Below are 25,575 nucleotides of genomic sequence, written 5' to 3'. Positions count from 1 at the left end.
CAGGTCTAGAGCCACCACAGCAAAAGCATCATAGTAGTGTAAAATTTAATGATCCATGACAATATCACAGTTTTTGTCGGATGTGATTGACCTAGTTGGTAAATTTCCTCTCGACAGACTGACTTACGCATGAAGTTCATTTAACCTTTGGCCCATGCAACATTGAGTACGACACACTGAGCATGCCAAGAGAAAAATGCCAAAGATTTAAACTAATAATATTAGGAATTTTTTACTGCAAAACATGTCGCACAATCATTAACGATGATGTTCAGGCGACCTTGGTAATTGCCTTTTATACTGCTTATACTGTTTTGAACCTTCCTGCAATGATAAACCCGGTGTTGAAGTTACTTCTGCTGAGAGCGTGGCAACTGATTGTCCGATGGAGCTCCTTGATAAACCATTTGTAACCCTTTCAACATCATTTCAAAAGTTTACTTGCGTAATTCAAGCATATTCGTTCAGGTTTGTTCAAGGTTAAATAACATGACAGAAAAATTTATTTTTCGGTCTAGAGAGCTGTTATCTCTCAAGAGCGATTTTCTTCAAAACACCTTTTCAAACTTCCGGTTACAATGGGCTTTGATTTTCTCTTAATAGATTATTAAAAAAAATTGTGTCCATCTCTACAACAGAAATCCTTTATTATATCCGTAGAAAAAGGAGAAAACCCTGCAGGAAACCTTAGCTTCTTCTTAGCTGCAATTAAGGAGCAACTGTTGACCGCTCAACTGAAAACATTTAAATTGACGTTTATTGAGAGCTGCCGCTTTCCCATATTGTTCGCGTCTGTTATTACGCTTAATTTAATGCTCTCTTTTGTAAGCTCATTGTTTAGCTCGACTTCCACATCTTTTTATCTCTCTAAGCTTCTTCCTTCGATCTTGTGACACCATTCCAGCTGTTGTGTACTTCCTTGTTAATATAGAGACAGTTTCTTCTTTCTTGCGATTAGTAAACAGTTTTACAAAACTATTTAATTTAGTTTTTATTTACGCCATCAAGAATTTTAAGAAAAAACTTTGTAATTTTTATTTAGAATTTTAATGCTATTAAGTTTATGGGCTATCAATCAAACAGTTCGTGGTAACGAACTGTAGTAAGGAGCGACCCGGCTCAATAGTAAACGAAACTCTAAAAAACGGAATTTCGATGCTAAAGGATATATCAAAAGAATCAGATTTTTATGGTGATTTCAAATATATAAGTTTCATCAAGTTTAGTTATTGTCATCAAAAGTTACGAGCCTGAGAAAAATTGCCTTATTTTGGAAAATAGGGGGTAACACCCCCTAAAAGTCATAGGATCTTAACGAAAATTACACCATCGCATTCAGCGTATCAGAGAACCCTATAGAAAAAATTTCAAGGTCTAATCTACAAAAATGTGGAATTTCGTATTTTTTGCCAGAAGACAAATCACGGGTGCGTGTTTATTTGTTTTTTTTTTTTTTTTTCCCAGGGGTCATCGTATCGACCAAGTGGTCCTAGAGTGTTGCAAGAGGGCTCATTCTAACGGAAATGAAAAGTTCTAGTGCTCTTTTTAAGTGACCAAAAAAATTGGAGGGCACCTAGGCCCCCTCCCACGCTCATTTTTTTCCCAAAGTCAACGGATCAAAATTTTGAGATAGCCATTTTGTTCCGCATAGTCGAAAACCATAATAACTATGTCTTTGGGGATGACTTACCCCCCAGAGCCCCTGGGGGAGGGGCTGCAAGTTACAAACTTTGACCAATGTTTACATACAGTAATGGTTACTGGGAAGTGTACCGACGTTATCAGGGGGATTTTTTTGGTTTGGGTGTGGGGTTCAGGGGAGGGGGCTATATGGGAGGATCTTTCCTTGGAGGAATATTTCATGGGAGAAGAGAAATTCAATGAAAAGGGCGCAGGACTTTCTAGCATTACTTTAAAAAAAAACAATGAAAATATAAACATGAAAAAGTTTTTTCAATTGAAAGTAAGGAGAAGCACCAAAACTTAAAAAAGAACAGAGATTATTACGCATATGAGGGGTTCTAAAAATACTTTAGCATAAAGAGCGAGGTATTTAGGAGGAGATAAACACTTCACTCTTTATGCTAAAATTTTTTTAAATAATTTCAACTATTTATTCTACGGCCTTTCTGATTCAGGGGTCATTCTTAAAGAATTGGGATAAAACAAGATTTAGTGTGAAGAGCGAGTTATTAACGAGGGGACCAACCCCCTCATATATATAATCAAAAATATAAGAATATAAAAGTTTGTTACGTAAGTTAATTCTTAAGTTACGTATTTTTTTTTACTAATAAAAACGTTCGTTAAAAATAAAAGATCTAGTTGCCTTTTTAAGTAACCGAAAAATTGGAGGGCAACAAGACCTCCTTCCCCACCCCTTATTTCTCAAAATCGTCTGATCAAAACTAAGAGAAAGCCATTTAGCCAAAAAAAGAATTAATATGCAAATTTCATTTTAATAATTTATGTACGGAGAGCCAAAATCAGTCATGCATTAATTAAAAAACTTTCAGAAATTAAATAAAAAAAACAAGTTTTTTTAAATGAAAGTAAGGAGCGACATTAAAACTTAAAACGAACAGAAATTACTCCGTATATGAAAGGGGCTTTTCCTCCTCGACACCCCGCTCCTTGCGCTAAAGTTTTGATTATTTCTCGCAACTCTACTTTTTAAAACAATAAAAAACTTTAGCGTAAGGAGCGGGGTGTCGAGGAGGAAAAGCCCCTTTCATATACGGAGTAATTTCTGTTCGTTTTAAGTTTTAATGTCGCTCCTTACTTTCATTTTAAAAAAACTTTTTTTTTTTTATTTAATACATATAAGCTTGGCTCCTATTTGGGAAAATCGTATTGTGGCCCCAGAAAATGGCAGAATATACCACTTTTCTGTGGCAAAGTCAGCAAGTGATTTTCATTAATATCGCTTGACTTTTTGGGGCCATTTCCGCCCTTTTCCGAAAATCATGCAGATTTTCTATTTGCAAAGCTCTGTATGATCAACCCTTTTATATATGTTACCGTGAATGTCTAAAAATGGTGAATGTCGACTTTCACCGCTGAATGTCAACAACGCCAAATACGTCAGTGAAAGATACAATATTTCACTACATTCTTGTGCTTTCGGACCCTCACCGGTGTATGTCGACGATATACAAGTATGCTCTGGTGAATGTCCAAAAGAGAGGAAGAAACCCCAATTCTTAAAATGCAATCCTTATTTCTAATTAGATAATCGAAATGTGTTAGCGATTGTTGTTGGAACAGAAGACTCTGACTTCTATAAACTTGCAAAAAAAATGGTACCTTCAAACAGCTTGACACATGCAATCAGTAACTTGTAAAGAAAATAATAAAAAATAAATAAAATAAATAAATAAAAAATAAATAAAATAAATATAAATAAAAAATATAATAAATAAATGAATATAAAAATATAAAAAATAAATAAGTAAAATAAGTAATTTGTAAAGAAAAGTTACTTTCTATGAATGAGAATAGTTTTACAGAAATTTCGCTGAGAGAAGCAGCTGCAGCCAATTCAAGAAGTGATAGGCAAGGCTATATACGCTTTCATTGCAAAACGAAGTGTTCCACAAACAAATGCAGTTGTAAAGAGAAGGGCCCTTTGTGCAATTCAAAGTGTCATAACCGCTTAAGTTGTTTCAACAAATAAGATTTGAATCACATAAATTAGAAGATTTCACATTCCTTCAATACTTTTAACATTTAGTGATCCAGCAATATTGCAATCAGATACTGGTAGAGACTACAGTAATCAAGTCATGTTCGAAATTTACGCTATGTGAAATTTTTTAATACTATTATTTTTTTTTCTCATTAAAAATGCACTGTGCGCGTTACGTTCTTAGTCATTCCTCCCAGAAAGAGGGGGGAAAAATTTATCGCTACTGAATGACGGAGAAGAAAATGTAAAACTTAGAAATGGCTAACATTCACCATTAGTGCATAATGAATACCGATATTCTCTGATAAAAGTCAGAAATAAGGATATTTAACAAATATTTTTGACATACACCAAGAGACAATGTCTTTGTTGACACTCACTGGTGAGGGTCGACATTCAACAGATTTCAGACAGACACGGTAACAGATAAATACATTTTTAGGATTGTAATCCTTTTAAAATTAAACAAAAAAAAACATTTTTTTTTAACTGAAAGTAAGGAGCGACTTTAAAATTAAAACGAACAGAAATCACTCAGGATATAAAAGGGGCTGCTCCCTCCTAAACGCCCCGCTCTTTACTCTAAAGTTTGACTCTTTCTCTCAACTCTACTTTTTAAAACATTAAAAAACTTTAGCGAAACGAGCGGGGCGTTGAGGAAGGAACAGCCCCTTTCATATACGGAGTGATTTCTGTTCGTTTTAAGTTTTAAGGTCGCTCCTTACTTTCAGTTTTTAAAAAACTTGTTTTTTTATTGAATTTCTGAACGTTTTTGAATTATTGGATGTTTTGATTTTGGCTCTCCGCACATAAATAATTAAAACGAAATTTGCATATTTATTTTTTTGGCTAAATGGTTTTCTCATAGTTTTGATCGAATGATTTTGAGAAAAAAAGGAGTGAGGGGGGAGCTCTAGTTGCCCTCCAATTTTTTGGTTACTTAAAAAGTCAACTAGAACATTTAATTTTTTACGAACTTTTTATTAGTAAAAGATAGACGTAACTTACGAATTAGCTTACGTGACGAACTTCTATATTCGTATATTTTTATTACGTATATGAGGGGGTTCGTCCCCTCGTCAGTACCTCTCTCTTTGCACTAAAGCTTAAATTTTGTCCCAATTCCTTAAGAATGACCCCTGAATTACAAAGGACGTAGAATAAGTAGTTGAAATGACTAAAAATACTTAAGCATAAAGAGCAAGGTATTAGGAGGAGGGTGAACCCCTCATATGCGTAATAATTTCTGTTCGTTTTAGGTTTTAATGCTGCTCCTTACTTTCAGTTGAAAAAACTTTTTCATATTTATTTTTTCATTGTTTTTTTTTCAAAATAATTCAAGAAAATCCTGGGCCCCTTCATGGAGATTTTCTTCCCCCATGACAAATTCCTCCATGGAAAGTCCCCTCCCCTCAAACCTTCCCATCAACCAAAAAATCCCCCTGAAAACGTCTGAAAACTTTCCAATAACCATTACTATATGCAAGCACTTTGTGCTTGCATATAAAAAAACTTTGTAATTTTTATTTAGAATTTTAATGCTATTAAGTTTATGGGCTATCAATACATATAAGCTTGGCTCCTATTTGGGAAAATCGTATTTTGGCGCCAGAAAATGGCAGAATATACCACTTTTCTGCGGCAAAGTCAGCAAGTGATTTTCATTAATATCGCTTGACTTTTTGGGGCTATTTCCGCCCTTTTCCGAAAATCATGAGGATTTTCTATTTGCAAAGCTCTGTATGATCAACCCTTTTATATATGTTACCGTGAATGTCAAAAAATGGTGAATGTCGACTTTCACCGCTGAATGTCAACAACGCCAAATACGTCAGTGAAAGATACAATATTTCACTACATTCTTGTGCTTTCGGACCCTCACCGGTGTATGTCGACGATGTACAAGTATACTCTGGAGAATGTCCAAAAGAGAGGAAGAAACCCCAATTCTTAAAATGCAATCCTTATTTCTAATTAGATAATCGAAATGTTTTAGCGATTGTTGTTGGAACAGAAGACTCTGACTTCTATAAACTTGCAAAAGAAAATGGTACCTTCAAACAGCTTGACACATGCAATCAGTAACTTGTAAAGAAAATAATAAAAAATAAATAAATAAAAAATAAATAAAATAAATAAAAAAATATAATAAATAAATGAATATAAAAATATAAAAAATAAATAAGTAAAATAAGTAATTTGTAAAGAAAAGTTACTTTCTATGAATGAGAATAGTTTTACAGAAATTTCGCTGAGAGAAGCAGCTGCAGCCAATTCAAGAAGTAGTAGGCAAGGCTATATACGCTTTCATTGCAAAACGAAGTGTTCCACAAACAAATGCAGTTGTAAAGAGAAGGGCCTTTTGTGCAATTCAAAGTGTCATAATCGCCTAAGTTGTTTCAACAAATAAGATTTGAATCACATAAATTAGAAGATTTCACATTCCTTCAATATTTTTAACATTTAGTGATCCAGCAATATTGCAATCAGATAATGGTAGAGACTACAGTAATCAAGTCATGTTCGAAATTTACGCTATGTGAAATTTTTTAATACTATTATTTTCTTTTCTCATTAAAAATGCACTGTGCGCGTTACGTTCTTAGTCATTCCTCCCAGAAAGAGGGGGGGGGGAATTTATCGCTACTGAATGACGGAGAAGAAAATGTAAAACTTAGAAATGGCTAACATTCATCATTAGTGCATAATGAATACCGATATTCTCTGATGAAAGTCAGAAATAAGGATATTTAACAAATATTTTTGACATACACCAAGCGACAATGTCTTCGTTGACACTCACTGGTGAGGGTCGACATTCAACAGATTTCAGACAGACACGGTAACAGATAAATACATTTTTAGGATTGCGATTCTTTTAAAATTAAACAAAAAAAAAAACAATTTTTTTTAACTGAAAGTAAGGAGCGACTTTAAAAATTAAAACGAACAGAAATCACTCAGGATATAAAAGGGGCTGTTCCCTCCTAATCGCCCCGGTCTTTACTCTAAAGTTTGACTCTTTCTCTCAACTCTACTTTTTAAAACATTAAAAAACTTTAGCGAAACGAGCGGGGCGTTGAGGAGGGAACAGCCCCTTTCATATACGGAGTGATTTCCGTTCGTTTTAAGTTTTAACGTCGCTCCTTACTTTCAGTTTTTAAAAAAACTTGTTTTTTTATTGAATTTCTGAACGTTTTTGAATTATTGGATGTTTTGATTTTGGCTCTCCGCACATAAATAATTAAAACGAAATTTGCATATTTATTTTTTTGGCTAAATGGTTATCTCATAGTTTTGATCGAATGATTTTGAGAAAAAAAAGGAGTGAGGGAGGAGCTCTAGTTGCCCTCCAATTTTTTGGTTACTTAAAAAGTCAACTAGAACATTTAATTTTTTACGAACTTTTTATTAGTAAAAGATAGACGTAACTTACGAATTAGCTTACGTGACGAACTTCTATATTCGTATATTATTATTACGTATATGAGGGGGTTCTTCCCCTCGTCAGTACCTCTCTCTTTGCACTAAAGCTTAAATTTTGTCCCAATTCCTTAAGAATGACCCCTGAATCACAAAGGCCGTAGAATAAGTAGTTGAAATTACTAAAAATACTTAAGCATAAAGAGCGAGGTATTAGGAGGAGGGTGAACCCCTCATATGCGTAATAATTTCTGTTCGTTTTAAGTTTTAAGTTTTAATGCTGCTCCTTACTTTCAGTTGAAAAAACTTTTTCATATTTATGTTTTCATTGTTTTTTTTTTCAAAATAATTCTAGAGAATCCTGCGCCCCTTCATGGAGATTTTCTTCCCCCATGGAAAGTCCCCTCCCCTCAAACCTTCCCCATCAACCAAAAAATCCCCCTGAAAACGTCTGAACACTTTCCAATAACCATTACTATATGCAAGCACTGGTCAAAGTTTGTAACTTGTAGCCCCTCCCACGGAGACTGTGGGGGAGCAAGTCGTCCCCAAAGACATAGTTAAAAGGTTTTCGACTATGTTCAATAAAATGGCTATCTCAGAATTTTGATCCGGTAACTTTGGGAAAACAATTAGCGTGGGAGGGGGCCTAGGTGCCGTCCAATTTTTCGGTCACTTAAAAAGGGCACTAGAACTTTTAATTTCCGTTAGAATGAACCCTCTTGCAAAATCCTATGACTTTTAGGGGGCATTTCCCCTATTTTCTAAAATAAGGCCAATTTTCTCAGGCTCGTAACTTTTGATGGGTAAAACTAAACTTGATCAAACTTACAAAATCAGCATTAAAATACGATTCTTTTGATGTAACTATTGGTATCAAAATTCCGTTTTTTAGAGTTTTGGTTACTATTGAGCCGGGTCGCTCCTTACTACAGTTCGTTTTCACGAACTGTTTGAAAAATCAATTCGTCAAACCTGGTAAGACCACTATAAAATTAAGACCAATATAAAATTAAAACCACAAAAAACTATATGTGATAATTTTTAGAAGTACAACTACTAATCAATACTTTCCATTCCTAGAAAGGCAATGCTAAGCTCGAAAACCCCTAGTCGAAACTGGATACTGCAAAACATTGGGAGAACTAAAAAAAAGCGGTACAATAACAAACCTCAAGTCGAGTACCAAAGACAAATTAATACAGATTGTCTAAGGTTTTATTATATTGACTGCCGAGTAATATACCATTTCTGATTTACTCATATCAATATGTATAGTTTGAGCAATGGAAGCAAAAATTCGTAAGAGACTGGGCGCCTTTTCCAACGGAAAAAATTGAAAGAACAGCCAAATCTGTGATGAAGGGAGGGGGGCTTATAAATGCTTCTCGAGGTCCATTAAATATAGGTCCTAGAAACTCGTCATTCTGTATTTTGCAAAAACTCAGCCTTAAGCATTTTCCACGTTATACTTTCCCGGTAAGTTGAAGACTAGCCCCCTACCAGCAACTTCCAATTTGACACAGAGTAAGTCAAGACTGCTGATTACATTCGGGTTCCTGGAGAATTCGGTTCACTCTATTATCATTATCAAAAAAGAAGCAACTGAAGAACTTGAGGTCCTTTTTCTGAAGGAGACTGGAGTAAGAAACTTGGGAACTGACGAGACAGATAGCGTTTTAAAGACAAAAGTTGAAATGAAATTGAAACCACTGACAGTTAGAACATTAATATTAGCAGCTACTTTTGGCATTGATCAGTCAATTTATAATTTGAAATTAATAATCTTTAGTTTCTCTAAACCTTACTGAAATTGATATTGTAGTTTTTTACTCATTGGTCAATTTTCTGTTACATTTGTCAGGTGGCCGAACATACGCCAGAGACGGCTGAACCAGTGAAAAGGTGGCCCAGGTTCGGCACTTTCGACCACTTGGATAGAAAGGCATCCAGATGGAAAAGGGCAGTAGTGCTTATAATTGTCTTTTTCAAGGATGGTATCAAATGTGTTGCACTATCTTTGGCAAACTTAGTACCTTCTTATCACTTGAGTCATTTCCTAGAGAAGTAAAAAAGCCAAAACCTGCCGATAACTATATATTGGACCAAAAATCAATATTGAATATCGGAACGAAAATATTGATATCCAAAACGATATCTGGAAATTTCCAGCTTTTTCAATCATCTACGAACATTCAACAGAACAATTTCAAAAATTTTCTAATTAGTTTTAATCTGAATTTCTAGGGAAGGAGGCAGCTGCTCCTTCCCTACGTTCATGTATATATGTGAATATAGGATGAACCGTGCAGTATGACATCCGAGGAGGCGAAAGGTCCGTCATATTTATGAGATAATGGTCTAAATTTGTTTTATTATAGTTTACTTCGAAAAGCAAATACATTAAATACGCTTTTTTTCTTGGAGCATTTCTCCAGAATATACTATATAGGAAGAGTTTTCAGAGTATACTATGAAAACCAAACAGAAATTAAATTTTTAAAAAAAAAGCTCTCCACACATGGACTTTAAGAGCGACATTAAAACTTAAAACGGACATAAATTATTCCTTACATAACGAGGGCTGCCCCCTCCTCAGCCTTTCGCTTTTCACGCTGAAATTATACAGTGCTTTAAAATACTCCTCATTCTAATTCAACGGCTCTTGTGTTTGAGCAGGTGTTTTAAAAGAACTGGGAAAAAAGTTAAATTTTGGCGTAAAGAGGCGCGGGCCAAGGAGGGGGCAGCCCCCCAATATACAAAATAACTTATTTCCGTTTTAATTTTTAACATCACTCTTTACTTTCGTTGGAGAAAACTTGTTTTTTTCTAATATTGATAAATGTTAAGGGTCGGCCATATCAGTTTTCGTGGTCCAAACCCCAATTTTGCTGAGTCCTATCATTTGGTCACACCTATCGTAAGGATTACTCGTAAACGCTTCACTTAACGATGATGCAGCTGTGACATCAAATTTCCAATACGAACTTTGCAATGTAGGTTCACTGGGGTCACTTAGCTTGAGCAGCACTATCTAGTTTCCGAGTAACACAGAATTTTTCGGGAAGAATCTCAGGAACTTTACAATGCTTCCAAAATCCTATGTCAACAAAGCTAATAGAGTTTGACACAGATATAACATGACATCCAACGGACCACAATATTATATTTGAGAAATTTGTTTAATCTACAAGGCATTCACAAAATTTACCAAAAATCACTACACAAGAACTTAGACAATCACACACACGATCAAAACCATAATCCCGAAAAATTTAGAGCCTCAATTTTGACAAAACACTGAAGAGGTACTCATCAATGGTAACTTCGGATGAATTTTTTAAGTTTATAAGGGGATTAACAAATTCTGAAAAAATAGCTTTTGGGCTTTCAAGCTGAAGGTCTGCATCAAGCTTTAACTGATCTAAAAGCTCCCCATTAATGTCAATAAATAGTAACAAATGTTGAGAGTTGCTCACATTAATTTTCGTGACCCGATCCCCAACTTTGCTGAATCCTATTATTTGATCATAGCTACCAAAAGGACTATTGGTAAACACTTCACTTAATGACGTTGCAGCTCTCACATCAAATCCCCAATAAGAATTTTTCAACCTAGGTTCAGCGGGGTCAACTGGATGTCCAACATAATTTCCTTTAGCTTGAGCATCTAGTTTTAGAGTAACACGGGTTTTTTCGGGAAGAATCATAGGAACTTTGGCATGCTTCTGACATCCGATGTCAACAAAGCTAACAGAGTTTGACACAGAAACGACAACACCCTCTCTGTACTCAGAAACTTCATTTCTTCTTAAGTGATGAGGGACATCCAAAGGATTCACAAGCCCAATGTATTTAAGATCCTCGTGCATTGGAAATAAATATTTCCTTAAGTATTGAGGGCATTCTATATACTGCAGAATATGAACTATAAAGCTTAGATCACAGGAGGTATGCGATTTTCCTTCATTCTCAGCAAATCCTTGAGTTTTGTTATTGGGATCATATACAATAACTTCATTTACGTTGAATACCGCCAGAGCTCTTCCAATCTGTCCACATATATAAGATTTCATATCTTGTCCAGCCACATCCTTGATTACAGTACATGGAAACGCTAAGGACAATGTCCAATCCCTCTTTTTGTGCATTTTATGAAAGACAGGCTGATGAGTTGACACAATAACTTGGCAAACCAACACTAACACCACTAACTGATAAGAGTCTAACGGATCACCCTGTTGCTGACAAGTGTGATTTAAGGTATGTTCAAAGTGAAAGAAACAATAAACTACCCAGAAAATCCCACAATCATCCAGATATCTTCAACCTGCAAAGAGAACTCATTTAAAGTGCAAGGACAATAAAGGATTAATATTTTTTCAAGCTCTTTGCTAGAGCTTATCCATCAAAATAACTAAAGATGAACATCTTCAATCTTACTAAATATTTCACAAATACACAGAAAGTAGTAAACTAAAAAAAAGCGGAGGTTTTGAAGCATCTGCCAGACAATAGGATAATCATTCAATTTGAATGATTTCTTAATTTTACTGAATGAAAACAAGCTAAGATCTATCAACTTCCTATCTTATTGTAATACTCCTTGTAGTCAGATAATTTCTAATTACAGACAAAAAACGGACAAACTTAGTCATTTGTTCCTTTAACAAAACTCCACTGGTATAGAATTTTTCGAGCAACAATATTAACTAATAGTGGGTAGTCTTTAAATGATAAAATTTTCATTGTAACACGGAATTCTTTCGTCTTTTCATGAATGCAAGCCAAATAGAGGGACATCGTCAAGCACGGATTAAGACATAAAAACTCTATGCTAGCAACACACAACGTTTGGGAAATTTTAAGAAGCTACACCCAAAATCCATTGAATCCCTTTTTCAAGAAATGATCAGTCTGCACCAGAATACCAACAGACTATGGAAGGCTATATTACTATTCTTGAAATCCGAAATGGGTGTTCAAGCCAGCAGGTATATTGACAAAAAAGCAAATGCAAGAAAAAAAAACCAACAAAATAGATACACTTTTTTCCAACTACACAGTTACACTGCCCCCCCCCCCATGAAATCACAACCACTACTACAACAAGATAAGAAGAGACGACCAAAAAAGGAGATATTTAAAAAAACAATCTACGATACAGCAGATATTCATGTGAAAAAAAAACGAAGGAGATAATGATGACCACCAGCGAAAACAATGTAAAAGAATCCATAAGTTGAAATACTAAGATTTCTCTGAGACCGTAGATAATAATTCTTCGAAGAGAGGAACCTTGGACTACACCGAGACTCGAAATTAAATCCCAAGGGACATTGGTAGACTTACAACTCCAGCATACCATCCACTCAGCTAGGATAATCTTTGAAGCCAACTCCAGTGCCAATACAAAAATATCCATCTGGATGACAAACAGCTCTGCAATATATATTAATGAGCCTGGATTAGCAAAGGGGGAAATAATATTGACGTCATGTGCCAAAAAAAAAGGTAAGAACCAGAAGAAATCAAAAACAAATGATATTTTGAAACTGATAATAAGGAATTTCGCTCATAGATAGCCATGGCCAACTAGCTAATAGAAGACGATCTCTAAAAATTACCAGATTTAAAAGAAGAAAATGCTTTCAAATCATCCCAACATCAAAAATTTCTTATATAAAACAACAAAGGCTAGATGCACTACTCAACCTATTTGATTACAATTCCAAAACTAAGGAAAAGCATAACTAGAATCTATAGTGTGTTCTTCGAAAAATATATATATAAAAGATTAGCCACCCTAATACCAATCACTGGAGAACATGCATCAAGATTATTTAGACTAGCTATGGAATTCTAACTATTTAGATATGAATATTCTGAAAAATAATGCAAGAAAAATTAATTATACAATGAACCCAGCCCTACATGCATAAAAATTCATTGGAATATCGCGGCCTATTAAAGAGAGAAATAGATGCTACATCTATAAAATAAAAATATGAACACAATGAATTACTTGAATTACGTGTTAATAAAAAACACTTTGTACGAATAACAACAACAATCCTTTAGAGTTGAGAAATAATATTCTCATTATATACTAGGAATGTCAATATTACAAGATTTTACCATGATTGTTCTTATTAACATATTAACATGACAAAGTAACGGTTAAAATTAGGGGTAAAATCTACAGACATTGTTTACAGTTATTTAAAGTATTTAATTGTTGTGAAACTTTACATTTGGCCAAACGATTTTTAAGGCCCATTTGAACCTTTGAACAAACTGTGAGCAGTCAACATGCGTAATTCAGCCTGCCAGCATTAATGATAGTAGCAGTCTCAAAAACATCTTATTCCTTTCTACTGCTAAAAAGTTTCCCTTTCACAAGACAATAGAAAACGATTCACAATATCAGGAACGATTTCACAACAAAATCCAATCAGTCGTACGCCGAGATCAACATCGAGGTTGAAACCAAATTTAATCAGTCATTCATTTCTTAACCATTATGGCCAATTCAGAAAAAAAATAACCAATCAGCCCACTTTCCAAACAGACATCCAATTCAAGATCACTAAAAAATCCAATAGATCAACATACATCTGATTCTACATAAATAATCTTTTGAAAGTTAACCTAAAAATAACACCAAGATGACTATAGAAAATTTAAAGAAAATTTCATAGACATTGCTAATAAACCTAGAAACATTATAGGGTAATCCTAAGCAAATAAAATGGGGAATGTAAAATAGTTCCCAGAAATCTCATTACAGTTTTCCGATTTTTGGAAATCAACCAGAAGACAATTGCTTGTTAAAAATACACTATATGATGGAGGATGACCAATATCATATTTTCAGCAATTTATCAAAGAACAATATAGAATGGTCAATAGCCTGATTATTGAAAACCTGTCAAAAGACAATAACCTGTTGATAAAACACTATGTGGTGGAGGATTATCAAAATCCTATTTCTAAAAATCTATCAAAAACAACAAATTGCTAAAAAGACACTCAGTAATGAAGAAGAATCAATAGCATTTTTTTTAAATCTTTCAATGAACAATAAGTTGATAATAACACTTATATGAGGGAGGATGATCAATATTCTAATTTTTGAAAATGTATCAAAGAACAATAATTTAGTCCGTGGTGGTCAAGAACCTTTGTTAGTGGGCAAATAGACACAATAGGGGCCAAACTGTAGTCTATTGGAGAGGATGTTATTTAAATACTGAAGGCTGGAACCAGGTATGGAAAAAGTTCCAAAGCTGCCAGTAGCAGAATTCAATAGAATTCCAACACTTCAGCAGCACAACTTGTGTTTGGACAGTTTTTCTTTGAGCAAAAAATATTTGTATATGTAAAAATGGTATTTTCAGACAAAATCTACTAAAAAATCTGAATTGTCTAGGAGCATTGCTACCTCACTTTTTGCACGGCGGGCTGGAATTTTCCATGGTGAAAACGTGGTGTATTTGTATAATATTTGGTACTTGTAGTGAATTATATGCAAGTATTATTTTTTAACTGTGTTACAGTGTGTATATTTCAACATGGGTTTAGAATAAATAAGGAAACAAAAAAGATAAAAGTAATACAATTCAGCAAGGGTGAGGGCATCATACTATCTCGACAAGGGGGATATGTTACGGAACATAAAATCTAAGCATAAAACAATGCCCTATAAGATAGACGCAATAACTATAGATCAAAATTTATCGGCCCCTAGTTGCCAAGGCTTAGATTCATAACATGAAAGACATTATTGCACATCAAACCTTACAGAACAAATCTTCTTTTTTTTGTATAGGTCAGTCAATACCACTTTTCAATACTATCCATTTAGCCAAAGTCACTTTACTGAACTTTTTGAGATTTACTTCTTAACTTTTTTTTTAACTCTATCTCACAACTATACTTTTTAAAATAATAAAAGATTTTAGCGTAAAGAACGAGGCGTTGAGGAGGGGACAACCCCTTTCACATACGGAATAATTTTTGTTCGTTTTAAATTTTAATGTCGCTCGATAAAAAAAATTGTTTTTTTACGTAATTTCTGAACGTTTTTGAATTAATGCATGTTTTGATTTTGGCTCACCGCACATGAATAATTAAAACAAAATTTGCATATTAATTTTTTTTGGCTAAATGGCTTTCTCAAAGTTTTGATCAGACGATTTAATAAAAAAGGGGTGGGGGAGGAGCTCTGGTTGCCCTCCAATCTTTGGTTACTTAAAAAGGCAACTAGAACTTTTATCTTTTTACAAATGTTTTTATTAGTAATAAATATACGCAACTTACGAATTAACTGACGTAAATAACTTCTATATTTGTATATTTTTATTACGTATATGAGGGGTTTCGCCCCCTTGTCAATACCACGCTCTTTACGCTAAAGCTTGGGTTTTGTCCTAATTCTTTAAAAATGACCCCCTGAATCACAAAGGCCATAGAATAAATAGTTGGAATTACTAAAAATACTTTAGCCTAAAGAGCGAGGTATTGAGGAGGAGACGATCTGTTCGTTTTAACTTTTAATGCTGCTCCTTACTTCCAGTTGAAAAAACTTTTATCTACTTATTTTCTCATTGTTTTTTTTTTAAACAATGCTAGAAAATCCTGCGCCCCCTTCATGGAAATTGTCTCCCCTCGTGATAAAATTCTCAATGGAAAGATCTTCCAACGCAAGCCCCTGCCCACGACCCCCTCCCCCAATGCGAAAAAATCCCCCTGAAAACGTCTGTACACTTCCCAATGATCATTACTATATGCAAACAATGGTCAAACTTTGCAACTTGCAGTCCCTCCACCGGGGACTGTGGGGGATTTAGTCGTCCCCAAAGACATAGTTATTAGGTTTTTCGACTATGCTGAACAAAATGTTAATCTCAAAATTTTGATCCGGCGACGTTATGGAAAAAATGAGCATGGGAGGGGGCCTAGGTGCCCTCCAATTTTCGGTCACTAGAGCTTTTAATTTCCGTTAGAATAAGCCATCTTTCAACATTCTAGGACCACTGGGTTGATACGATCGCCCCTGGAAAAAAAACGCGCATTCGTGATCTTTCTTCTGGCAAAAGTACAAAATTCAATATTTTTGTAAATAGGAACTTGAAACTTCTACAGCAGGATTCTGTGATACGCTGAATCTGATGGTGTAATTTTCGTTGAGGTTATGTGACTTTTAGGTTTTTTTCCCCCCTATTTTCTAAAATAAGGCAATAAGGAAAAATGTGGTTTAATAGGTAAGTCCTATGTTTAATAGGTAAGTCCTCTTGGACAAATGTTTAGGGCTAAAGGGGAAGCAGGCTGTCCTTGTCTGGGGTGGGAGTCGGTCATAAAGAAAGATTTAAAGGAAATGGGAACTTCCTAGGAGGGTGTAAAGAAGGAAGCTTCGGGTAAATTAGGATGGAGGAGGAGCGTGCGTGGCTGTGTTGGCCTCAGGCATCTTGGTGCTGTGGTAAATTGTTAGTAGTTGGTAGTAGCAGCTGCTTTACCAACATGTTTTGAATTGTCAGCAGAAAGAGTGAGGAGATTTGAGAGTAAGTGGGGTGCATCATTTGTATACAAGTTGAAGAGACTCAGCCCAAGAATTGTCTCCTCGGGAACGCTGCTTAAAACAGTTGTAGATGAGGAGAAATGTGGGACACATTGAGTCATGAACTCTTACAACTTGTGTTCTTTATGAAATAAAACCATGTATCCACTCGATAATAACATCATCAAAAACCGCTGTTTTTAGTTTGGTGATGAGCAACAACTACGCAACATACTCATATGGCTGTATCAGATTAGTATCAATGGACCTTAGAGATCTAAACCCATGGTGAGTGGAAGTGAGAATGTTGTTAGTTTCCGAAAGCTGAACTGGACATCTGTTGACAAATCTCTTAAGCACCTTTAGAACTGCAAAAGTTATGTGTATAAGTGTGATATAGGATGTTTTCCAATCCAATAGTAGTTCTCCATTTTGTAGGGACAGCTGGAAGAGAGACACAGAGGATAACTGAGAACATTTCAGCACTCCTTGAGAAGCCTAGAGTGTATCCCCTCTGATCCTTTGGCTTTGTTAACATCAAGTTTATCAAGGCTAGTTAACACAATTTCTTCAGTATCTGACAATTTAGGCATTGGATCAGATAATAAACATGATGGTGCTGCAGGGATAGAGAGACAAAATGGGATGGAGAAGGCAGAGGCAAACTGGATATTCAATACATTAGCCTTATCTAATGACAATGAGTGAGTTATGTTGTTATGTTTGAGACCAGGAATGGTGTGGCAATGATTTTTAGCAGAAATATGTCTCCAAAAGAATTCAGGGTTTGCCTTGGTATTTGTTACAAGCTCCTCCTCAGGTTCAGACTTCAGTTTCTTAACTATGTTGGAGGCAAGGTTTCGAGCCTTTGCATACCCCTGCCAATTTTCCTGTGTTTTCTCCTTTTTGTACCTTTTCTGGGCTCTGAGTTGCCAGTTGATTACTCTCTTTACATCCTTTTCGAGGAACGAAAATGATTTTGGCTGTTTTTGATCAATGACATGGGAGTGCTTCTTCTTGGTTGATAGGAGGACTTCCTTAACATCTTTCAATAATATGTCGATATCAGAAATGAATAGTTCTAATCAATTTACTGAGGGTAGTTCCTTCGGTATTGCTTGATGGTCAATAAGCGTTTAAGGACGAAGATTAGGTTGCAGACGGCTAGTCAAGGATAACATAGAGAGGATGACTGAGTGGTTGCTGTAGCCAAGTGAAGAAAGAAACCGTTTTTTTTTTTTTCTGTTCCGTTTTATTTTTTTATCGTTTTTTGCCATTTCTTTTTTTCTTAAACCTGTTTTTTCCGTGTTTTGGTTGCAAACAGAATCATATCAAATTCTTGCCACTTTTAATGGATCTGGACACTTGCCATGTATAGAATATGGATTCTTGATAATCTCAAATCCATACAAAATCCAAGCATCCAGGCTGAGTTTCGTCACTTCAGAAAATGTCTTAATGAAAAGGAGCTTGTAATCAGAGAAATTTAGGTAAGTGGAAATTTAATTTAGGCTACTGTAGCTACATAGATACATTAAAATTAAAAAGAACAAGTTTTTCCAACTGAAAGTATGGAGCAACATTAAAACTTCAAACGAACATAAATTGTTACTTATATGAAGGGATTCAACCCCTCATCAATACCTTGCTCTTTACACTAAAGATTTTTTAGTACTTTCACATTTATTCAAATTAAACGGCCTTTGTGATTCAGGGTCATTCTTAAAGAATCGGAACAAAATTTGAACTTTAGCATAAAGAGCGAGGTATTGAAGAGGGGGCGAACTACATAATAATCCCTCACATATGCAATAGTTTCTGTTTGTTTTAAGTTTTAAAGTTGCTCCTTACTTTCAGTTAAATTTAATTTATGATTGTTTTTTAGGTAATGCTGGGAAATCCAGTGCCCCCTTCATGGAAATTCTTTTCCCCCATGAAACATCCCTTCATGGAAAGATCCTCCCACGTAACCCTATCCCCCCACCAGACAAAATCCCCCTGAAAACGTCTGTATAGACCCAAAGCCAATACTATACGTAAGCAATGGGTTAGGTTCATAACGTGCAGCCATTGCCCTTGGAGCTGTGGGGGATTGAGTTGTCCTCGAAGACATGGTTATTAGATTTTTCAATTATGCTCAACAAAATGGCTATGTCAAAATGTTGATCCAGTGACTTTGAGGGAAAAATGAGCAAGGAAGGGGGCATAGTTGCCCTCCAATTATTTGGTCACTTAAAAAGGGCAGTATAACTTTATATTCCCATTAAAATGAGCCGTCTCGCGACATTCTAGGACCACTGGGTTGAAACGATCACCCCTGGGGGAAAAAAATAAATAAACATGCATCTGTGAACTTTCAGCTGGCAAAAAAACCCGAAATTCTACATTTTTCAGATCAGAGTTTGAAACCTCCAAAGTAGGATTCTCTGATAAGCTGAATCTGATTGTGTGATTTTCATTAAGATACCTTTTAGGGTGGTATTTCTTTCTTTTTTCGAAAATAAGGCAATTTTCTCAGGCTTCTAAATTTTGAAGGGTAGGACTAATCTTAATTAAACTTATACATCTAAAACCAGCTAAATTTCCATTCTTTTTATGAATCTACTGGTATATATATTCCCTTTTAGGATTTTTGGCTACTATTGAGCCAGATTGCTCCTTACTTAAAGTTTGTTACCACAAGCTGTTTGATTTCTATGTGATAATAAACCAAAGATATTATATTTTTTCAGCTTTTGGTTGTTATTAAACAAAAAAAAACGAGTTTTTTTCAACTGAAAGTAAAGCATAACATGGGGGGTGATAAACAGTGGCGTAATTTAATAATAATCCTATGGGGGCAAGATGGAGCAAATTTTCCCAAATCAAGTGAAAATGACAATAAAAAATAAGCCATTTGGTACCACAAAGATACTATTTAGTATTATAAAGGTACTTTATAGTACTATAAAGATACACATAACTAAAAAAACAGATCAGTTTCTGTTGATGCTTGAATTATGCAGATTTATCTTAGTTTTGATAAGATTTAGGAAGAAACTAAATTTCAGCTGGGGGGACTGGGGTCTGATTGGTCTTTTTTGGGGGAATGTTTGGCCTTCTTTTATATTTGATCTTTATTATTAATCAATTTTATCAGTTTTAATTTTACTGCCATAAACCTAAAAACTGAAAAAAAATGGAAATATCTGTCAAAATGACGATTAAAATGAACAATGATTAATTTCTATTTTTTCCAAAAAAAGAAATGGTACCAACCCCTAATAGATTAATGTGCATCCTAAGACTGGATGCACAAGGGGATCTATATGCACACCCAATATGGATTTTTTTTTCTTGAAGAGTAATATCAAGCCATAAACTTTCAACCCAGGGTACATTGAAAATTAAACAGTTAATAAGAGTAACCTGGAAACCTCCTAACATAAATACTAGCAGTTGGCTGCCCAGATTAGTAAAGCACTGAAATCCAGATATCTGCAATCTTGGATGTCCTTCACTTAGGTATCCAGAAGCTTGTTTGTAAGAGAATCAACATTGCTAGAGATGACACATAGGGTATTATTGTTCCAAAACTTTTATGACCTGTTGTCCAGCAGCAGAGGTCCTGTAGCTGTGACCACATTTGACAAAGGTGGCTTAGAAGAACAGCACTAACAAAGCTCGAGTTACTTGAACTATCAGATGACAAGAAGGGTTCACTAAGTTCTTTTTCTATGGAAGATATACTAGAGAGAGAGAGAGAGAGAGAGAGAGAGAGAGAGAGAGAGAGAGAGAGAGAGAGAGAGAGAGAGAGAGAGAGAGAGAGAGAGAGAGAGAGAGAGAGAGAGAGTGAGTGAGTGAGTGAGTGAGTGAGTGAGTGAGTGAGTGAGAGAGAGAGTGAGTGTGAGAGAGAGAGGGGGAGAGAGAGAGAAAGGGGAAAGAGAGCAAGAAAGAGAGAGAGAAAGACATAGACATAATAGAGAGAAAAACATAGATGTAAAAAAAACACAAATGAATTACAATATTGGTTTGTCCATGTATGTATGGGAAACAATTTGGACTTCTGTTTGGTTCTGCTGTCATCTTATGTCTGAAGGTAAGATGTCTTGATGGGCTGGGTTTAAAAGCAATGCTTTCCCAAACCTCATGATGAAATTGTGCAATCTTTGTGCTAATATATACCCCTTTTAATATATGCCCTTTTTTCACTGATTCTAGGTTCTACATCAGGTGAGGAGTGTGTAGTACTGAAGGGCCCCACACAGGGCAGGCATACTCAAAGAGTGGTTGCACATAAGAATGATATGTACAAAGGAGACTTTTGACATCACAACCAAAGTGATGCATTTTGGACAATGTTTGAAGGGAAGCATTACCATTTGGCTGTTTTGATTAGCAGAATTTTTACTAATGTTTGGCAAGAGAAAAACTTTAACAACTGAAGGTTGACATGGTTTGTCACCCTTGTCAGAATAGTGCATCCTACATGCCTTCTTCTTTCATTTCTCCCTGCTTGGCATCCATGTTTCTTTTTTTTTCACTCTATTCCCACCATTGGTTGTAAAGCTATCTGCATTTCTTTTCTGTAGGTGTAGTGCACTTAGGAATGTCAAAATAGATAGCACTAAAATGGTATAATGAATGGTGATTGGCAATCACTAATAATGAAGCACCTTCACAGCAGTGGCTTCAGTAGGGGGAAATCTGGTACTAAAAAATAGAGCAAAAAAACTGCAGAAGTTGATACCATTTTCCCTTATGAAGGTATGTGTGGGCACAAATATAAAGCTAAACAGAGGCAGATGCTTTGCTAGGTTGATTTGTGCAAGAGACATCTATCAAGAGATGAACACTTAAAGTTCAAAAAAACAAAGAAGATAACTGCCAGAAATCAGGGCTATTTACTTTTCAGAAGTGAGGGATAAACTGTTATATTTCCATTGCAGCCAAGTTCAGGACTGGCTTTGAAACCTGCCAACTGCAATGAACAGCAACATTTTTCATCACAATTTGGCCTTTGAAAGTAGTGAGATCTTTCAACCCAGAGCTTGTAAACCTTTTTAGCATATCTATGAGAGCCTTATGTTTATCATGCTTGGCCATTGATACATCAGTGCAAAACTGAATAATTTTACAGTATTTACAAGAACAGCTAATGTTTGCCCTTTTGATATCCACACTGGGAACAGAGAAGAGGATAGGAGGATGGGAAGTCTTTTTACATTTGTACTTTAATCATCTTGGAGTTTGTAGTTTGGGCTGAGATAGGCTGGATATAGAGCTGTTTGTCTGGTTGTGACAGGATACTATATGCAACTATGTTGAGAGCTCTACATTGCCTATACCACCCTTCAGTGAAAGGGTGCTGAAACTCACTATTGAGATGTTGGGCAAAATCATTTTTTATATGGGCAGTGTCTTGTTGCACAAGGGTCTGAGTTTCAGCATGCAGATCAGAAATTGAGCATTCATTGGCAATTTGATGTTCAAGAGTGGACATCTTTGTTCTAATGTCATTAATTGATTTTAAAACCTCATCTTTGAGCATAGTTTTAAGTTGACTAACATATATCATACCCAGCTAAGTGATAGTTGTTCAAACGAAATATTTTAACTCAACTAACAAGAGGTCATTCAAAAAAGCTCTTAAAACACACTGTGAACACCAGGACACAACAAAACTTTTTTACAGAACAAGGGATTAATGATGTGGCATGAACTCAAGTTTGCTTCTTTCCTGTTATATGTATTTGAAGAAGAGGATAATGCCTGGTAAAATGCATGAAAAATGTATCTTTTGAGCTATATATTTACACATTAGGAGGAGGGATAAAGTAAACTAAGAACTTTCAGGAATGATATAAGCAGGCCTATTCATTTTAGGAATTTCTTTTATGCTTTCAGAATTTTATAGTGTATCCTACTGAGTTGGCCTAACTGTGAGCTAGCACCCTATTATCAAATTTCTAATAGAATAAAAATTTGATCATCTAGGATTTTACAAAAACAATTGGGTTAAATTCAAGTTTAGTGACTTTTGGCTATCTCAGAAAGGGCTTAGGTTAGGAAAATGAAACTTTTGGGGATGGGTGTACAAGCTAAAGTATATCCTAGGAAGGTATGTTAAAGTACCCACTTCCACACCTTCTCCCTCTAGAGGGCCCTGAAATTTGCCTACATGACAGGTCTATACCTACTGAAATTTTGATAAAACAACATTTTGCCTTAATTTTCAGTTACCAGCTGCTTTTTTTCTGCCTTTAGTTCTGAAAATGCAATTCTTGTTATTTGACCAGAATTCTGAGCCATATCAATGTTTTTTTCAAAATTTAGGAATTGTATTTGTATATCTTTAAAACCTTATAAATTGGAATTGAGCAAAGTTGTGGGTAGGATTCTAGTTGATTGATATCTTGCTATCAGTGAAGCTGAAAACAATTTGTTGTACTTCATTCAAGCAGAAGATCTATTTTTTAAGGTTTCACTTTTATTACACACATATTTTTAAAGGTCATCAAAGGCCACAACCCTCTAGAGGGAGAGGAGTGGAGGTAGGTACTTCAAAATACCTTCCCATGACATACTTTAGCCTTTAGACCCATCCCTGAAAATTTTCCTAGCATAACCCCTTTCCAAGATAGCCAAAAGTCACTAAACTAGAAGTTTACCAAAAAATTGTTTAGCCTACCTTTGACTTTTAGTCAAAGGTGGGCTGAACATAGACTAGGCCCATATCTTTATTTGAAGTCAATGCCACAATTTTAAGAATAGACACTCTATCAAAATTTTTGAAGTAGCCTAGGCCTATTTATCATGTTCTTGTTGATAATTAACATCTCCTCTAGAAACCAGCTTCTGTTGAGACGATCTTCCTTGTTTTAAACTTCATAGTCTCTTCTTTTTTCTTAATAAAATAAAAGATAATACAGAAAGAACACACGATAAATAATATGCATCAATCAAATAGGCCTAAATTCCCATCTAGGCCTACCCCCTTCATTATTTATTTACCAATGCTAAAACATGTCAAAGTTTTCCTAAACAGCATGATCATTTCCGGTATTATAACATAATCATTGATCCCTATCCCAAGCACAAGACTAACATTGAGACTACCTAACTTTTCTCTTTGGTTTAAATTTCCAACGCTACTGAATATTTAAAATGTGTGCTGATTCAAAATCAATACATAGTTGCCTATTATTCAGGAGAAAGTACATCCCGAATTGGGCCAATCACTAGCCCAAGAATAGCAAACGCTATTATAACCTCATTATGCTCGATTATAGCGCTATTGTGAGTAATATTCCTTAAATTTGTATTCCTTTAGTTCTTAATTTAGTTAAGTTTGTATTGCTTTATTCCTTAAATTTGTAAATTCTGAACAGACATTTAATTCCGCTAATAGAAGTTACGGTGAAAGTCTTATCGATATAGAGTATGCCAAATAAGTATATAAAAGTGATACGTAATATGCATGAAAATAATATTCATGCTCTTAACGCAGGAAGTGAGGGTAGTCGTTGGTTTGGAATGAATCAGGAATTAAGAAGGACTATGTTCTATCCTCGTTTAGAAAGATGATTTTGATGGATTTTTGCCTAAGGAACAACGCAATGTCTTTAAGAGAACATCATATCAAACGGCAAGGTAAAACTCTCCCTGGCTTATATTATGCAGGTGATTTGAGTATCATCAATGTAAACATTATAGAAATCAATAAGCTTTCATATTTTTGAGAGTACAAAGCTCAATATTGGTTTGAAAATCAATTTTAAAAATACTAAGTCACTTAAACTAGGAATAAATGAGGGCAAAGGGGGGATGCTATATAGTTAAAAAGTCTATCAAGTAAATAGGTTTATTTGCCTGGCTAGTAGTAAAAGCATATTTGATGGATGCGATGATGATATAGAAAGTAGAATAGCCTAGGCACAGAGTTCTTCTCCAAAAGTGAAAAACAATTGGAAGAATAAGAAAATAAGTCTGTGAACAAGGATTAAAATTTTGGAAGCCTCAGTTATTAGAGTCGTCAATAATAGCTTTGAAACGTGGATGTTTTGAAGGACAGATGAAGATTTGTTAAATGATTCCCAGGTAAACTGTATAATAATAGTTTTACTTACGTTTCATCGTTCGGCGATTTCTTCTGTATAGTGGAGTGTGACTTGGAAAGAATAAAACGTCGAGCGTCTTAATTCCTAGGGAAGAGGATGACAGAAATGCGCAAATTGGTCTACCATCTTTTATTTCTTTCCAATATATTTTAGCTATGAAAATGTGTATTTACTGTTATGCAAAGAGTTACAAAGTTGATATAAATAGTAATACAAATCCTAATAATTATATCTGAAGTGTTTACGTGACTATTATACGGTAATACGCAGAATAAGATCTTCTCTACCATCAAAGAAATCAACAAAAATATTTTTCTTTAAGGCAAACGAACGTGCTCGAAGTTCGCACATATGGCATTTTTTTAAACGACAACACCGATTAATTTAGGTGTCATGTTTCTGGGGAGATTATTAAGTACCTCCTTATAGAGATGGTGCATTGATGGTGATGGTGCATGGATGCATGGAAGTGGTGGTACATTCTACAAATAACAGTATTAATGCGTGTCGGCAAATAGAGAAAAGTTGGTTTAAGGAACGACTCGTCAATTTTAATTGCTTTTTTCTCTTCTCTTTAAAAACTTCTTTTCGAAATTGTTAGGGTATCGAAAAATGTGGTATTAAACCTATTATGAATAAATACAGTCAAAGTCATGCTCCGTAAACACTTTTGTCAGTGAAGGGCCTTTGGTTACTGCAAAGGCTAGTGCAATATCTACCGCTGGAGAAGTAGCGTAAATCTAGTTTATATTAATCATAAGTTCGGATTCGTCATTCACTTTATTTCTTATTTGTTTTAATTTTCA

The 25,575-nt window shown here is 35.0% G+C and overlaps 2 protein-coding genes across 3 annotated transcripts in view; both read right to left on the bottom strand.

Moving 5' to 3' along the window:
- LOC136030048 (sodium/hydrogen exchanger 3-like) overlaps nt 1-23,835 on the bottom strand; it is a gene marked incomplete in the record, with an annotated part of 256,472 nt that extends 232,637 nt beyond the window's left edge. The window contains 1 exon segment of the mRNA XM_065708668.1: nt 23,769-23,835.
- LOC136030053 (putative methyltransferase C9orf114) lies at nt 10,248-23,823 on the bottom strand. 2 transcript variants are annotated; one of them, XM_065708679.1, is made up of 2 exons: nt 23,758-23,823; nt 10,248-11,441 (listed from the first exon to the last, which is right to left on the bottom strand). In XM_065708679.1, the coding sequence occupies exon 2, from the start codon at nt 11,260-11,262 to the stop codon at nt 10,387-10,389; it is 876 nt and encodes a 291-aa protein (XP_065564751.1). In that variant the 5' UTR covers nt 11,263-11,441; nt 23,758-23,823; the 3' UTR covers nt 10,248-10,386. The 2 variants fall into 2 exon arrangements, with proteins under 2 accessions (XP_065564751.1, XP_065564752.1); XM_065708680.1 differs by lacking the exon at nt 23,758-23,823 and adding an exon at nt 12,464-12,553.
- Nucleotides 23,836-25,575: the final 1,740 nt, after the last annotated feature.

This window comes from Artemia franciscana, chromosome 8, assembly GCF_032884065.1.
Source record: "Artemia franciscana chromosome 8, ASM3288406v1, whole genome shotgun sequence".
NCBI lineage: Eukaryota > Metazoa > Arthropoda > Branchiopoda > Anostraca > Artemiidae > Artemia > Artemia franciscana.
The sequence above is the reverse complement of the archived record's forward strand: the minus strand, read 5'-3'. Positions and strand labels throughout refer to the sequence as shown.